Here is a 17,726-nt window from a genome sequence, read left to right on the forward strand (position 1 = left end):
CTCCATTTCTGATCTGGTCACCTTTCTACTCCATATCTAACAGCAGCCCAAGCCTGGTGCAGTTCTTGTGCCCAGGAAGTGCAAGGCCTGCGAGTGTGTGCGGGGATACAACTGTGGGGGGCTATCCTCCCCGCTCCTCCCCCGTGTATATTTGCACTGGGTTAGTCAGAATCTAGCGCAGAGTGTAGCAGTTTGAAGTCTGACAAAGACTCTGAACATGAAACGAGCATTTTTCTATTGGAGAGGGCCAGGGAAGCATATTGTGTAAGGAATATGGCACTGAGCAACAGATGGCATTCACAAAGCTGGATTGAAACACACCTGTCCTTGCCAAAACAAGGCCTAGTCTGATCCAAAACAAGACAGATTACAAGGGTAACATGCTTAAAGAGAAGTAGATCAATTCTTGCTGGAGGGAGTTAAATGAGAATCCCTACTCTCCATATACACACTTTTGATTGCTAAGGTTGGGCTCTTGGATTCTGCACTGCATCTATGCAACTACAGCAGCCATCTTGCATCTGTACAATGGGGAATACCAGCACTGTAGGCTAATCCCGTATTGAAAAATATGGTGAAGAGAGAGATTTGATATGGGTCTGGCTGTGCTCCCTTCTAAATCAATGAGTTTTGCCACTGAATTCAGTGGGGGGCTTGTAAATTGTGTTAAAGGTGTTCATATCCTGTTACTGGAACTTACTGGCTTGATACAGTAACCATCAGGCTAGCAGCAAGTGAGTCATTTGAGATACAGGAACACTGTGCTTTGCAGAATCTCCTCTGTTACTAGTAAAATGGCATCTGTCGAGAGCCGTGCAGGAAATAAAAAAAGAAAAAAAACCTTCCCACCTGCAAAATGTCAGAATTGATGGAAAAAACAGTCTTTTTTTTTTCCATTTTCAGAAATCTGAGCATTCACAGGAAGATGTTTGTGCAGCAAAACCGTCCCTAGCTCTGACCCACCATATATCCCCAACATCGTCCCATCCATCCGCTCATCCAGTAGACCCTTCCCTCATTTAAGTCCCTTTTGAAGACCCTCTTCTGCTGTGCTGGGAATGTGGAGTAAACTGAAGTCAATAGCCCTGATGATCTGCTATGCCCCTCTTTCGGAAGTAGTGGAGAGTGGCAGCCAGAGGAAGTTGGCTGTGGCTCCTTGATCTTTGTCCACCCGGTCCTGACAAAAATTCTGAGCGCGTTGGCGGATGGATGGGAATGTGGAAGACCTTAATATTCTTTTTTCAGGGCATGGCCAAATGCCATTTGACTGCTCTACTTACATGCTGTCCTACTTCCCCTCACTTATGTGTGCTTGTGAGCTTCATGACTCGTGGCCTGGGCCTTCTTGCTTCTTTGTAGAACACCTAGCACTCTGTGGGCATTACTGTTAACCATAATAGCCATAAATACAGCTTGATATTTGACATTGGCCAAATGCAAGCATGGACTATCTCGTTAGCTTGAGCACTGGGGTATTTGTTAGACAGATCCCAGGCTTGCCCTTTGGTATTCTTATTATTGTTGATGTTGTTAGATCTTCATTCACGTGCATGGTGCACTTTCAGGCAGAGCTCAAGACAGCTTAAATTGGCTTCTGCTCCATCAGACCCGTCCAGAGTAACTCCATTAACTTCAGTGGCAATGTGAGTATCTCAGGGCAGAAGGTAGCCCAAGAAGGATTTACAGTTAGTCCAAAAGTACAAGAAAAGAGCAAAGAGACCATGGTGCATGAGAGGATGTGAGGACAACAGTGATGGAGGGATACTGCTCCCTGGGAGCACAGTTTCTTGTGCAGTGCAGATGGTAAAAGCCATTTTCAGTGCAGGTTTTTGGCTATAGCTCGCTGGTGGTTCAGCACTGAAAGACTTTGCAGACGTGAGTTTTCAGAGTCCATGTGAATGAAGAGAGGTGCGGTTGTTTGCAGTCTGAGGAAGTTGCCAGTTCCAGGTGTAGATGAGGCACACAGCCTGCAGTGTCCCTACACAATAATACTAAGGTGGCTAGCATAATGCCATCTTGTCATTGAAATGGCCATTCATTACCCTTTGTACAATTGCACAACGTTCAGTGTAATGCTTCCTGCTATTCCTGTAAATGGGGCTGGCCTGGAGGGTGCAATGACATTAGTTAGGAGCGGATTGCTTCACGCGAATGCAGCAATTCATTTTCAGTGAGGTAATATTTGTTCTTATTTTTTCAAACGGGCTGACAAAGAGGTCAAATGACTTTCCATAGGTCATGGTGAGCCACCCCAGTGCAGCTAGCCAGAGCAAGAACAGTATGTGACTTAAATTCCACTTACCCCCAATTTTGAGTGGGATTTATACAGTGAATTGGTCTCACATTGACCTTCTGCACAGGGGCAGTATTGCTAACTCTCGTGATTTTGGTGTAAGTTGCATGATATGTGAGACATTTTTTTTCTTAAAGTCTCAGCTCCTGGAATCATATGATTATGTGGGAATCTCGGCGTTCATTTAAAAGCAACTTTCTAGCCCCCATGTGTGCCCAGAAAAAGACTTGAAAATCAGAAGGCAAATAAAAGAACCCCAAATTGATTGTTTTTAAGCCAATCTCATGATCTTTTGGTGCCTGACGCACGGTGTTTGAATGTTTGGAATTGGCGATATTGGGAATTTCAGCCAGCGTGAGTGAACAATTCATTCAACGTTTCTGCATCCGAAGAAGTGGGTATTCACCCACGAAAGCTCATGCTGCAAAACGTCTGTTAGTCTATAAGGTGCCACAGGATTCTTTGCTGCTTCTCTAAACAGGGTCTCTCTTTTTAAGCTCATGTCCAGTTTATCCCTGGTTATTATTAATAATCATACAGAGACAATGTTTTCTATGGTGAATGTGATTAAGAGAAAAGCAGGACCCTCCATATGTTTGTTTTTCGCATGCGTCTCTCTTTAAATCATAGGCCTGTGCTGGTGTATATAGTATATTTCTGTTAAATAGGAGAATTATTGGCTCAAAATTGAAGCCTTCTTTGTGGGTAGTCTCCAGCTTCTGCTCTCACATTTGCTCCTGAGGTCTGCGGATGCGGCTGAGGAAATGATGAGGAAACAAATTTTGTTTGTGAATTTGAATTTTGCTTGTCTAACTGTTTTGTTAATAGGGTCCCCACCCGAAGCCCAACTCAACCTTCAAACAAATTTCAGCAGGAGCACTCCAAGAGGGAAAATAATGCTATCACTTTTAAATATTACTATATTACTCCAAAAAAGAGAGTGATTAACCATGAGGCATAGTATTGGATCCTAGATTAGGTTTAAAGCCAAAGGGCAAGACGTACTTCCTGAATACAAATGTTATCAAAAAAAGCAGATTGAGGAAATGGTCACTACCATGGAAAACAGCAGAACAAACTGTTACTGAGCTTGCTGCAAAACTGCTGCTGTTAGAGGAAGAGAAAGGAGATCGCTGCTAGACATGGGTTCCAGAGCAAAACCCCTGAAAGGGTCCTGACCTTTGCAACCTCCTCAAACTTCTGGGAAGCTTGGATCTTCATATGAATTTTGCGGTTTGGGCTCAGCTAATATATACTGGAACGATGCCAATTTACCCCCTGCTGAGGGTCTGGCCCTCATTCTTCCCTCTGCAGGAATAACCTATTGGGAGTTTCAGCTTGTGGAGTTGGCTATGAACTTTTGTGTTTGGCTAGGGTGGGGAGACCAAGGGTTTTCTCCCTGGAAGAAGCTGGAGATCCCACTCCCAGAACATGTAAATACCCAGAGATCAGGAGGGAATGCAAGGGATTTTCTTGCTTCTGCTCTGTTCTGCTGTGCAGTGGCCACTAGTTCCTGTTGGCCCATGGAGAGCCCCGCTCCTAGAGATTCAGGGATTCCTCTGAAAACTCCAATGTGTAGTTCTGCAGTGCCAAGGGAGAAGCTGAGCTAATCTACACAGGCTCAGGCCATGTATGCATTTGCTTGTCTGGTTTTCCCTGGATTTCATGCGATGATGATCAATAATTATGTTTGTTACAGTAGTGCCTCAGGGGCCCTGTTGTGCTAGGGGCTGTACAAACATAAAGTAGTAGGTGGTCCCTGACCCTAAAGAGTTACAATGCAAATAGGCAAGACAGAGGCTGGGGGAGAGGTAGTATTTTCATGCCAAGCCGTGTAGCGGCCCAGGTCTCTCAAAACTGGACCAGGTTCCCAGGGAAGGTTTGTGAACTGAGTTTCAAGTTAGTGTGAGTTGTGTGTCATTTCTGATCTCACTGCGAACATGTCACACATCTTGACCCAATACCCCACCTAATGCTGCTGCTCATATAGCCCCAATCCAGAACAGAACTTTAGCCTGGGCTCTGAAGTCAATGGGACTATTCTCATTCTTCAGACTGAAGCAGACTGAACATACACACAAGTGCTGTGCCGGGCCACCGCTAATTTTGAAGCTAGTAAGGATGATCTGCTACTCTGATTTGTACAGTGCCTAGCATAACAGGGCCCTATTCTTACTGGCCTTTAAGTGCTACCACAATAACCCTGTTAAACAGTCATAACACAGCTATTGCCTGAGCTCTGGGAACAAAGAAAGATTTGGGCTCCTGTAGGAGCAAGAGCAAACTCAGCCCTTATTAAGACGTTGGAGTCAAGGGGGTTCTGATGATTTACCCAAGAGGAGGATTCTGGTCAGTTGCTTTCTCAGTTAATTGTTTTCGTTCCAGTCCTCCTTAAAAATTTGCCAGTCTGAGAATAGCCATATGAAAATGCAGTAAAGGTGGGAACCTAGAAAGCCATATGCTGAGTTGTTGTTACAGCCGTATCAATACCAGGATAGTAGAGAGACAAGGTTAGTGAGGTAATTCCTTTTATTGGACTAACTTCTGCTAGCGAGAGAGACAAACTTTCAAGCTATGCAGAGCTCTTCTTCTGGTCTGGGGAAAGGTATTATGGGCTCGTCTGCACTAAAAACTTGCATCTGTGCAGCTGAAGTGCTTCTGGTGAAAATGCTCTAAGCCAAGAGGAGAGAGCTCTCCCGTTGGCTTACTTACACCAGAGCTTCGGTCTGTATAACTATGTTGCTGAGGGGTGTGGATATTCACACGCCTGAGCGATGTCGTTACACCAAAGTAATTCTGTAGTGTAGACCAGGGCTAAGAGTGCCATAGCTAAACACAAGGTCGAACAGATAGTTTAGCATAAGTAGTTAGCACATATTTTAAGGGACCATTCAAGGTGAAGTGGCCCGTTAACACCCCTGTAGTCATAGGACAAAAAAGAGGAGGAGGTGTGGGGGGGTGCTAGTGGGTTACAGATTGTTATGGCTTATTATAAATCCAGTGTCTTTATTAAATTCATAACTTTGCTAGACACTAAAAATCATGGTCTTAAAATCAGTGTTAGCAGGCCACTTCACCTTGAATGGTTCCTTAGTTTAGCATAAGTAAGCATATTCTATCTGTTCGATCTTGTGTTTAACTCTGACACTCGTAATACCTTTCCCAAACCTGAAGAAGAGCTCCAAAGCTTGTCTTTCTCACCAATAAAAGATATTACCTCACTCACTTTGTTTCTCTAAGATCATGGGATACTTATGCACAAGAGGAAGGGGGAAGGAGAGAACTTGTGTTGGTGTGGGTTGTGGTTCAGTCTGTTACTATATGTAACATGTAACACACATGAACAAGTACAAATGCAGGAGGTCCACATGAAGGCGTCTGTTCCACAGTTAGTCTGAATTGCACATCTAATACAATGGAATCCACACCTCAGCAACATGCCAGAGGGACACGATAGTCCTGATTAACTGAGGTTCCTTCATGGGAATAGCTTGCTTGGAAAAAGTAGTCACTCCTATTCCTTGAACTGCTTCAAAACAAAATCCTGGAGTGCATTAAACAGTGAACTAGACATGGTGCACCAAAACTACACCCTGGCTGTCAGTCACATTATTAATAATTATAGTCTGTATCTCTTTATTCACCCCCTCCATCGAAACACCCAGCTTTGTAAAGAGCTATTTGACATCAGTCCAATTTCCCAGACTGGGAAACTGAGGCTCGAAGAGGTTACATAACTTGTCCAACATCACAGAGGGTGCCATCCAGTGGAGGCTGAGCACATCCCCCACTCCCCGGGGCAGGCAGAAGAGGCGCCAATTTTGAATGATAATAGTACTATGCAGTCATAAGGCCAGACTCTCAACTGCTCTTAGGTAGTTGCCTGATTCTCTGCTTCAGCTAGAGCAACCAGGGGACAGCTCTAACTTGCACTTGCTGGCAACTGTCCCTAAAGGACCGTCTGTTACCTGGGAATAGCTGAAGTGTGATATTCATCCTCCCCACCACCACGATGCCTCTCCTCAGCTCTATCAGATCCCCTGTGCAGGGGGCATAGGAACCTGTTATGTTGGTTCTCCCTCTGCTAAAGACTCCTCCAGAAGCACAGGTTTCTCAGTCAGGGAAGTTCCGAACCGTCTCGTCTCCCTTTGCCCCACTCAGGCAATGCAGCAAGCTAGAGAATCTGGCCTGTCTGGTCCCTTTCCTCCACTGATCTCAAAGCGCTTTGGATGGCAGGAGCGAGATCACTTGATCATTGCCTGTTAGGTTCACTCCCTCTGGAGCACCTGGCATTGGCTGCTGTCAGCAGACGGATACTGGGCTGGATGGACCTTTGGTCTGACCCAGTATGGCCGTTCTTATTTTCTAATTATCCTCACAATATCCATGCAAGGCTGGGATTATTACACATGTAATGATTTGTCTAAAAACCACCTGGCAGATCAGTGGCACAACTGGGAATATGATCCATGCCTCTTTACTCCCCCTGGCCTGTTTCAGCTCATAGATCCCTTTCTACGGTAACTTCTTTGGCACCGGAAAAGCTGCACTCTTGATATTTTGACATTTTCTTTGCTTATCTCCAGCCCTCCTGTAGTCTACCACTAAACTAATGAATAAATAACTATCGTGTCTTTCTAGATCCTTGAAGTTTTTTCTTTTAACTTAACAAAAGAGAAAGATCATTGAGTATAGTAATAATGGATCTGTGGGAGCTATCCAAGTGGTGAGCCGGCAGAACTGTCTCAGCATGTAAACAATAGTCCCTTTCTGATTATATTTGGAAACTGTATACTTCAGGAATCAGACAGAATGCTTCACTACTACAGTCAATGGATATGCTTGCTAGAAGCAATGAAATGGACGTGGAAGTTTTTAACTGCTATGCACGGCTTCTCAGAGACCAAATATTAAAAATACATTTACTTTTTTTCTTTGCTTCTGTTTTTGTGTTTTGCAGGGTGTATAGTTTTGTATTTAACTTGTTTTATATTGAAAAAAGCTAATCAGCAGAGGCAATCAGCTTCTCTGTTTTTTTTTTTAAAGACGGAAGTGCATCTGAGCAATTATTATAGTAAACTGATCTAAATGTTTGGAAATTAGAACTGACTCATTTTTAACCATGTCACTGCTTATTCCAGCCCTGATGTTGTAGGTCAGATGCTATCAGGCTATGCTAACATACCTGTATTTTGAATAAGTGGCTTTTGTGGTTACTCAACGACTTTATGACATCCTTTCCCAGTGAGCTCTTTTCCAAACACGACCCCAGCTGTGACAGGTCTGGGGAAGTGGTCTGAACACGGGATTGGAAGCCAGGAACTCCTGAGTTCTCAGCTGGGCTCTGTGGCTTTGGCTCATAATTTAAATATTAATCCTACTCTGAAGAACACTGTAATGTTCTATAGTCTCTGTATCTCAAAAACTTCCACATCAAGCTTTAAAGTACAAGGGAGATTCCCCATCCCCACAATTGTTAGTCCTGCAAACTCACCTTGAGTTTTGAAAGTCAAAGCCGGCTTCTTTCCTGCTCATGCTTCATCATCACTAGTGAAGAATCCAGATCCTGTTCACCTACTATGGTTGGAATTGCAATGCTTACAGACATGAGGCGAACAGGGTATGATAGGTAGATTGTAAGATCTTTGTGGAGGCTCCTGGCCACCTGTGTGTTTGCACAGCGCCTAGCACATGGGAGCACTGATCTTGGTTTGCATCCTTTGGTTGCTTGTGTAGCACAAATAAGGAATAACAATAGTAATTAATAAGTGACATTAGCTCAATGAAAGTAGTAGCCATTGCTTAAACTGCACTAACTCTGAGATTTGTGAGACCACAGTAATAATATATACCACTTTCCATCTAAAGGTTTCAAAATGCCATGACATGGATTGTTGTCCCCATTTTACAGATGCGGGAACTGAAGCACAAAGAAATTAAGTGACTTGCCCAAGGCCCCACAAAAAAATCTGTGGTAGAGTTGGGACTAGCACCCAACCCTGGTCTCAACCCATCCTTTGCTTTAATCACTAGACCATGCTGCAGTTCTTGCAAAGTCCATTTTCCAGGCAGTGTCTGAGCAGATTTTTTTCCCCCCGTCATCTTCTCGTCATGCAATAGGGAAGCACATGTTGATAGGATCAGTTGACTCAGTGTCTGTTTTCTCTTCTAGGGAGGATCTGCTTTTTCCCCGGTGTCGGTGATTAGTGAGAAGAAAGCTCAGGACCAAGTGGCAGTTCTGGCTAATGAACTTGGATGCCCTTTGTCCAGCAGTGAAGAAATTGTATCCTGCCTCCGCCAGTTGCCTGCCAATGTTCTCAACGATGCACAGACTAGGGTGAGCCGTAGCAATATATGTGACTTTGTATTATAACTGAAATGTAGGCTGCATGTACAGCAACTGGCAGGAAAACTTTTTTAAAATGTTGGGACAGATCCTTAGCTGGCATAAATTAACATTGACTTCAGTGGAGTTACCCTGATATCCACCAACTGAGGCTTTGGCCCATTGCTACTTATGGCCTGATTCTCAGTTAAACTAAGGCTCCTTTGCATCGCTTTGGCAGTGTAAACGTGTCTGGAAGTGAGTTTCAATGATCCCTGTCAGGGTGGGGAATGGCTGGCCTAAGTGTAAAAGGGAATCAGACCCCTGGTTTCCATGATAGTTCTCTGCAGAAAAGGCAGTGTGAAAAGATGACTGTGCTTTGTATTTAACTTAACAAAGTGTAATGCTTATGAAAGATGCCATGCTGACAGTCCTGGAGGGTGGAGTCCTTCACACCCAGGTAAAGAAGAGGCATCAACAATACAAGTTTCTCAATCACATCATAGTGTTGGGCCTCACCCCCCAGTGCCGGCTCCGGGCACCAGCTTATCAAGCAGGTGTTTGGGCCACAACTCCGGATAGGGGCAGCACTTTCAGGTATTCGGCAGCAATTCGGCGGAGGGTCCCTCACTCCCGCTCAGAGTGAAGGACCTCCTGCTGAACTGCCGCAGATCGCGATCGCGGCTTTTTTTTTTTTTTTTTTTTGGCTGCTTGGGGCGGCCAAACCCCTGGAGCCAGCCCTGCTCACCCCTAAACTAGAAGTAACAGCCCTAGGAACAACGGAGTCGTTTATTCTTTCTGCCTGTTCAGCTCTTGGCTCCTCTGCTGAGGCTATCAGCAAGGGCACTCGTTCCTTCCAGTTGTGATTTTGCACTGTGTTATGTGAACACTTACCCATTATGAGGCCATCAGCTTAATTCATCATTTCAGACAGACAGACAAACAAGCCGTGGTCAGGTGGGAAAGTCCTTCCTAGTCCGGTCCAGCTGCTCACCATTGGAAAACCCTGTATCTCTTTACCAATCCCTTGGTCTCAAGGAGAGCACTTTTCCCATGTAATGGGAGTTTTACCATTTACTTCAATGGCCGCAGAGTCAAGCTAATGCTGAACACTTTTGAAAATCCTGATCATGATTGTACTGTACTATTCTCCGTTCCCTTTCAACACAGCTCCTAGCCATAAGCGGGCCATTTCAGTACTGGGGCCCAGTGGTTGATGGCGTCTACCTTCGGGAACCTCTAGCTGCGGCCCTGCAGCGTTCTCGACTTAGGAAGGTGGATCTGCTCATTGGAAGTGCTCAGCAAGACGGGCTGATCAGCAGAGCTAAGGCGATTAAGGTAGGCATAGATTTACTGTGCAAAAGAACTATCAACTCTTAAAGCACGTAAGCAAATATTAACTAAGAGGATCTGTGCTGGCAGGGGAGACACTTTTTGGCTTTCATAATTCTTGAATTGGACACCATGCAAATACACCAAAGCATTGTCCTTCCTAAAGAAGTGCTGTTTTGACTAGCCAATGTGTCCTATTTATGCAATAATACTGTAGTTCAGGGAAGGGGCAAAAAGCTGGGAGACCAGGCTGGTTTAGCTTATATTTGCATGTGTCTGCATGTCTAGTAGGTTTCTGAAAAGCATGTAGTATTCATCTCTCCTGTTGTATGTTACTGTGTAGGTGATACTTTTATATTAATTTGGCTGTTGGGTTTCTCTAGAGTAGGGATGGGCCCAAGTCAAACTCCTGCATTTAGACCCTGCTGAACTTTATTGAGGATTCAGAATCTAAACTCAGATATGGGTCCAAAATTCATAGGTTATTCCCCTCTCCAACTCCTATCTTATGTTTTTGCTCATGGATTGTTGCACTGGTTTATTTTTTGTATCGTTGCTTGTGTTTTTCTGTTTTGTGAATCCTCCCCTTTCTTATAAGGATGCTTCCAAGTTAGAACTGCCCATGAATAGGAATAGCATCTGCAGATACATGAGCTAGGATCAAAATGAAAAGGGTTATCAGTCCTCAAGCATCAGGGCACAAACTGATCACCCACTGGGGACAATTATCTAGTATTACACAAATAGTCCTACTACAGGCGTGTTCTACTTTCCTCTGCAGCATCTGGCATTGGCTGTGTTGGAGACAGAATCCTGGACCCGGTGGTTAAATAGTTCCTTTACCTAATGGCAATTACTCTGTTCTTATAGCCCGTTGAAATGATAGCACTGACCATCCAACCTGTCCCTTTCAGCTTTCTCTTCATTACCCTGCTCAGTAATTAACACATGCATTCAAGAGCGAGGTACATTCCTGCCCCATAAATTATGCCAAACTCCCTTTAAACTAGTGATTTTTGTTTACAGGTGAGCAGACCCCCTGGAGACATTCTGTCCCTCTCTCATTGTCTGTTCCTCTCTCTCCATATTTATTTCCGTGACCATTTATGCAAGAGCCTCAGAGCAGAGGAGTATATCTAGAAAGACTAGAGTATTCTTCAGTAATTGTCCAGAACAACAAACAAAAACTTACAGTGGGCTCGGTACTGGAGCGTAACCACTGATTTAATGGGAATTTAGGTTGTGTACAAAATGGAGAAATGGGCTCAGCAGCACAGCTGCCGACTTTTCCCAGGGCCGGTGGGAGCTCGCGCCCCCTGGCCCTGCTCTGACTCCACCCCTGCCCTGCCCCCATTCCAACCCCTTCCCCAAAATCCACACCCCAACTCCACCCTCTCCCTGCCCCTATTGGATCCTTCCCCAAATCCACACCCCGCCCCCGCCTATTCTCTGAGCGTGCCGTGTTCCCTGTCCTCCCTCCCAGTGCTTGCTGCTGCAAAACAGCTGTTTCACGGCGGGAAGCACTGGAGCTAGGGGGAAAAGTGGCATGCTCAGGGGAGGAGGTAGAGGTGGAGGTGAGCTGGGGCGGGGGGTGCAGGGCGGGGAGCTGCCGATGTGTGCAGAGCACCCACCAATTTTTCCCCATAGGTGCTCCAGCCCCAGAGCACCCACGGAGTCAGTGCCTATGTTCAGCAGTGCTACTGGCTGGGAGTCTTTAGATCAGCTGCTGTGACCTCTTGCAACAGAACTTCAAACCATCAATGTAACTCTTACTAACATTGCTACAGTGCTCTACTGTAATGCTCCGAAACACCGAGGCTTGCTACCATGGGGCCCGGTGATAAAGTCCATTCTGGCCATTAATGCTGGATACTGACATATCTTTTAGTAAGGAATCTAAAACAATAGGAAAGCTTTCAGGTGAGATTTAAAGAGAGCAGGAATGGGAGGAAGGGCTCTTGCGACACAAAGGGTTAAACTTCACTCTTGTGCAATGAGCCAGGCACTACTTAATTTTTGAAGAGGAAAACTAGTCCAGTGGCTAGGTCGCTAGCTTAGTGCTTTAGAGACCTGAGTTCAAGTCCCTGCTTTGCCACAAACTTCCTGTGTGACCTGTGGTAAGTCACTTAATCTTACTATGTGCCTTAGCCCCCATCTGTAAAATGGGGTTAATAGCACTGCCCCACCTCACAGGGGTGTGGTGAGGATAAACACATTAAAGATTATGAGGTGCTCAGATACTGTGGTAATGGGGGGGCCATATAAATACCTGAGACCTGGTCTACACTAGAAATTAAGCTGGTTTACCTACATTGCTCAAGGATGTGAAAAACCCACCCCTCTGAGTGGCATAGTTAAGCAGACCTTATCTCCACCATGGACAGCACATGGTTGATGGAAGAATTCTTCCATCAACCTGGCTACCGCTTCTCGGGGAAGTGGATTCCCTACGCTAACAGAAGAACCCCTCCCGTTGGTGTAGGTAGTGTAGCATTTCAAGTGTAAACTAGACCTAAAAGACAGAGAGAGACCTCAAAATAGGGCTTTAAGTGGAACAAGGCCTATTGCTGTCTGTCTGCAATGAGGTGAATTTCACCCATTGTGAAACAGTGCAAGAAAAGGGTAAACCCCAATGCTGCCCAGTAGCTGGTGGTGTAACAGAGGACATTTGTACATTCAGAAATAACAACCAAGGATTTGACAGGAACCTCTGTTACGACAATTCTGAACAGAGACAAAGTGACTGCATTGGTTCCCTTCAGGCTATTTTTACTTTTGCTTTGACTTCATGTTTTCCTTTTGAATCCTTTCAAAGTGATTTTAAAAAGGCCAGGGTCAAGGACGTACCAGCAACCACTGGAGTCAGCCCATAATGATCCCTGTCTTGTGATGGGGAATAAACCTTTGTAACCTTGGCCCAGGTCATGTGGCTGGGGCCAGGAACTGAAGTCCTGTGTGTTACCACCACTTCTGTGCATCACACCTTAATTATAAATAGTGAGTGAAATCCCACTGTGTTGTCTCACAGAAGATTATGCGGCAAACCAGGGTGTTAATAAGGGAGGCAGCTGGAAGCTGCCAGATTTTTCTGATGTGCAGATGTTTTCTCTTTCCTGTTAAGTACTTACACAGAACTTGAGCTTCTGAGACGAGAATTTGGAAAGTCCTTGTAATTCCTCCCTAGTAGTAGTAGTAATAATTATAGTAGTGCCACGGAAGCCCAACCAAGGACCAGGCCTTGCTGTGCTAATTACTGTACAGGTATGTAACACAAACAATTCTGCCTCCGTGATCTCACATTCTCCATGTTAGACAGGCTACAGTTAATTCCTTTGCCTCTTAATAACTGCTGATTATTCTAATCTACTCTGGCTCTGTTTCTGCCTTCTCATATCCTAAGGTCTGGTCTACACTGCGGGGGGATCGATCTAAATTACACAACTTCAGCTATGTGAATAACGTAGCTGAAGTCGATGTACTTAGACCTAATCACCGTGGTGTGTTCACTGCAGTGAGTCGACTGCTGCCGCGCCCTCATCGACTCTGCCTGCACCTCTCGTGGCGCTGGAGTATAGGAGTCGACGAGAGAACGCTCGGGGGTCAATTATCGACCCCTGCTGGATCGATCGCTGCCCGCCGATCTGGTGGGTAGTGTAGACATACCCTTAGTTTCTTTCAAATGCTCTAGGTTCCTGTCTGTCTTGCAGGCATCAGGATACCTTACTGAAGAGCTGCTGCAAAGCTTTCTAACTTCACACTCAATATCTCAGCTCTAATGTGTTCACTGCTGCAAAATCATAGCCTGTCTTCTGTCTTGTAACAGAGGACAAACTGTTCATACCATTTCTTACAGCCAGCACCCAAAGTCCTATGCTGCCTCACAGCCATGGTCACCTGCATGGAATCAAAGCCTGATGACAAAATCCAGCACAGGCAACAAAATCATCTAGTGGCATCAGTAGACCCTAGTGTGTGTATGTGTCTGTGTGTTGAGGGCGACCAGTGTCAGCGTATTCCCCTCCTTCTGGAGTATGTCATGAGGAGGCCTCGTCATGCTGTCCTGCTTCCCTCTTCCTCCTGCTGTGTCAGATCTAGGGGAGGGATCTGAAAGAGCCCTTCCCCTTTCCCCCCTTCTCCTGTATCAGATGGAGGATGAGAACTGGTAGTGGCCTGCACTCCTTGTAATGGATTTGGCGTAGGTGGAAGGGGATCCTCATTGTGTCCTGCTGCCTTCATATTCTAACCAGGTTGGGAAAGTGATGTAATGGGTAGGGCGCGGGACTATATTTAAAAGACCTGGGTTCAACTCCCGGTTCTGTCTCGGACCTTCTTTCAGACCTTGGGCAAGTCACTTAATCTATCCTGTGCCTCAGTGCCCTATCTGTAAATTGGGGTTAATACTTCCCTACCTCACAGGGGTGTTGCAAGGAGAAAATCCATCACTGCTTGTGAGGTGCTCAGAGACTATGCTAAAAACCTAGATAAGTACCTAGAGAGAAATAGCTGTGTCAGAGGATCCTGGAAAGAGTGAAGCTGGTAAGATCTTGCTCCTCCATTTACTACAGAATAAGTGCTTCCATCCCAGCCAGCTGCAGACAGGCGGCGCAGAAAAATATATGCCCTGTTGGCTGGGTCTTCCAGCTGTTGAGACTGTTATGGTTCATAGTGAAATCTAGTGTCAGAAGCCATGAGAGAGACCAGTTAGTTACATACTGGCAAAACATTTGTTTGATTAACATCTGTTTAAGAGCTGTGGTCCCTTCAGGTGGTCATTCACAGTAGCAATTGAACATGAAAATTCTTGCCCAGCTGATGTTGGGTTCGACGTCATGAATCTGACTGGCTGCTGACAGTAACAAAGATACTTATTTGCATGAGCAGAAGCAGATGTATTACTGGCTGGAATGCTTTACGCTTGTCCCCAGGGCAGTTGTCAGAGGCCGTGTCTCTGCTGGCGCATATACTCGGTTACTTGACTGTATATACCGGGGGGGCCAAACTGTGGCTTTTGCAGCTAAAGTGCTGCTTGTGGAGCCCCCCCGATGCCCTCCCATTCTCCACCTACCAGGCGTGCGCCAGGGGGGGAGCTTGGAATCTCAGCCTTGCAGCAGGGTGGTGGGGTAGGGGCTTCTGCCCAGTGAGGAGGGGGGTCTCGGGGCTACAGCCCCATGGGGCACACCTGCCAGGGCTCAGGGCTTCAGCAGGAGCAGGGCTGAAGCCCTGAGCCCCCGCAGGTTCCTTCCATGGGGCAGAAGTCCCAAGCCCCGGCAGGCACACCCCAGCTCTCAAACTTCTGAAGTTTGTCGTATGCGGCTCGGAGGCTCAGTAAGTTTGTCCACCCCAGTATATATGCTCATGCATGTCCCCTATATCCACGCTGAATGTCCCCATACGCTGTGCTGGACATGTATATAACGCTGTGTACGTGTGCATACCCACCTCCACATGGCCGTGTTGTTACAGAACAGCGCTACCATTTCAGAGGTGGTACCCAGGGTTCTGTGCATCACAGGGGAGCACTCTAGGCCCATCAGGATAATCTGATTGCAGGCCATGAGACATTTTGCTGACGTTGACTGTCCGCAGGCACGGCCCCCTGCAGCTCCCACTGGCTGCTGTTCTCTGTTCCTGGCCAATGGGAGCTGCGGGAAGCGGCAACCAGCACATCCACCACAATCAGATTACCTTGATGAGCCGCCTGCGGGCCGCAGGTTGCCCACCACTGCTCTAGGAACCACTTTGTTGTGTGTTGTTGGTACTGTCCCATGCCTTTCCCAGTAGTAGTTCCTGATCATGCCTGCCCCACCAAATTGGGTGGAAGACATGGAGTGATGGGATGATGACATGGTTCTGCTCCTGTTCCTTATCACGGGACAGACATTTATGCAGTGGAGTAGGTGATCACAAGATGCTGGATGGAATTTGGGAAGAACTTTCTGATACATTAAAGATGGCTGACCTGGAGGGTGAATGACAGTTCATTCACTCTCATGGTATAGATATGATAATGCTGGTGTTGCCATGGTTGCCCATGGTTGGACTGTTGCTTGTGGTGCAAGAGAACATGCATCCTTTTGGAAACCCGAGATGATGAGCAGTGACTTCAGAACTTCCAAACGAGGAAATCACACCTTATGGAGCTTTGTGAGGAGCTTGCACCAAACCTCCAATGCCAGGACACTCGACTCAGAAAAGTGGGTGGTTATTGCCCTGTGGAAGCTGGCAGCACCAGCTGTAGGTCCACTGCAAACCATTTCAGGGTTGGAAAATCCATGGTCAGGGTCATGTTTGTGCAGGTGTGTGACACTGTTAATGCTGATCTACCCACAGGTGGCTGCCATAAGAAAAGTTCCAGAAATAATAGCTGAATTTGAGAAGATGGAGCTTCCAAACTGTGCAGGGGCCATTGATGGGCCAAGTAGTTGTGAACTGAAAAGTTTATTATTCATTCATTCTGCAAGGCTTAGTGGACCACTGAGGCAGATTCGTGAATACCAGCACGGGAAACCTTGGAAAAGTTCATGACACTATGGTCCTGAGAAGACTGGGATTGTTCTTGAAGGGGGAAAGAAGGCACTTTATTCCCAAGTAACAATATGGTTCTCTACAGTGTGTCTGTCCAGTTTTTGTTTTGGCATTGCCGCTCCTAAATTGGCTCATGAAACCATACCCCAGCATCAGTGGGAATTCAGTTACAGAATCAGTAGCTGTAGAATGGTCATGGAGTGTGTGTTTGGTGGGCTGAAATCTCATTGGCAGTGCCTGGGTCCCCGTCTGGATGCCAATGTGGCAAATGCTGTTCATATTATCCTTGTCTGCTGCACACTCCTTAACATTTGGGAGAGTAAAGGGGAGTGCTTCCATCCCGAGTGGGCCCAGCACAAGTTTGGTTTACAAACCCTGTACAGGCATGTACACAGGCAAGGGAAATCAGGGATTCCAAATGTGCACAATAATCGGAACAGCACAGACACAGAGGGGGGTACTGAGGGACGCCTTTAGAGCCCTGCAAATCCACAGATATCTGTTTTATATCTGAGGCTCATTTTTGCGGATCGGATGTGGATACAAATTTTGTATCCACGCAGGGCTCTAGACACCTTCACACCATAGGTGCTTAAACTAGGGGTGCAGGAGGTGCTGCTGCACCCCCTTGCTTGAAGTGCTTTCCATCATATCCAGGGTTTACAGTTTGATTCAATGGCCCACAGCACCTGCACTATACAAATTGTTCCAGCGCCCCTGCTTCACACCCTGTGCAACTGCTGAAAAGCATGAGGGGACATGGGCACACACTTGTGGGGGTTACACAGCTTTGTGAGGGTTTTGTTCCCCTGTAGCCAGGGGCGGCTCCAGGCACCAGTGCTCCAAGCGCGTGCCTGGGGTGGCAAGTCACAGGGGGTGCCCTGCCGGTCCCTGCGAGGGCGGCAGTCAGGCAGCCTTCGGCGGCTTGCCTGCAGGAGGTCTGCCAGTCCCACGGCTTCGGTAGCAATTTGGCGGTGGGGACGCTGAATCCGCGTTACCAGCGGACCGCCCGCAGGCGCGCCACCGAAAGCCGCCTGCTTGCCGTGCTTGGGGCGACAAAAAGCATAGAGCTGCCCCTGACTGTAGCTGAAGGTCACTAGCTATTCCTTCCTGTGGCTATTCACACAAATTACAGATAATTCTAAGAAGGCACCTCCCCTGGGTTAACACCTTTTGGGTTGGATTTGTGCTGCCACGGTGGTGGCCGAGTTGTCATGTGGCCATTGTGCAATGCTTTTGTCCTAACTGTTC

General features: G+C 46.5%; 1 protein-coding gene across 1 annotated transcript in view; it reads left to right on the top strand.

Moving 5' to 3' along the window:
• The window catches only part of TG (thyroglobulin), a 219,399-nt gene that overhangs the window by 169,142 nt on the left and 32,531 nt on the right, over positions 1 to 17,726 (top strand). Inside the window, exons 42-43 of the mRNA XM_039523028.1 lie at positions 8,466 to 8,630; positions 9,789 to 9,956. Of these exons, the coding sequence (XP_039378962.1) occupies positions 8,466 to 8,630; positions 9,789 to 9,956 (333 nt within the window). The remainder of the gene's footprint in view (positions 1 to 8,465; positions 8,631 to 9,788; positions 9,957 to 17,726) is intronic.

Source organism: Mauremys reevesii, linkage group 2 (genome assembly GCF_016161935.1).
Source record: "Mauremys reevesii isolate NIE-2019 linkage group 2, ASM1616193v1, whole genome shotgun sequence".
Classification (NCBI taxonomy): domain Eukaryota; kingdom Metazoa; phylum Chordata; order Testudines; family Geoemydidae; genus Mauremys; species Mauremys reevesii.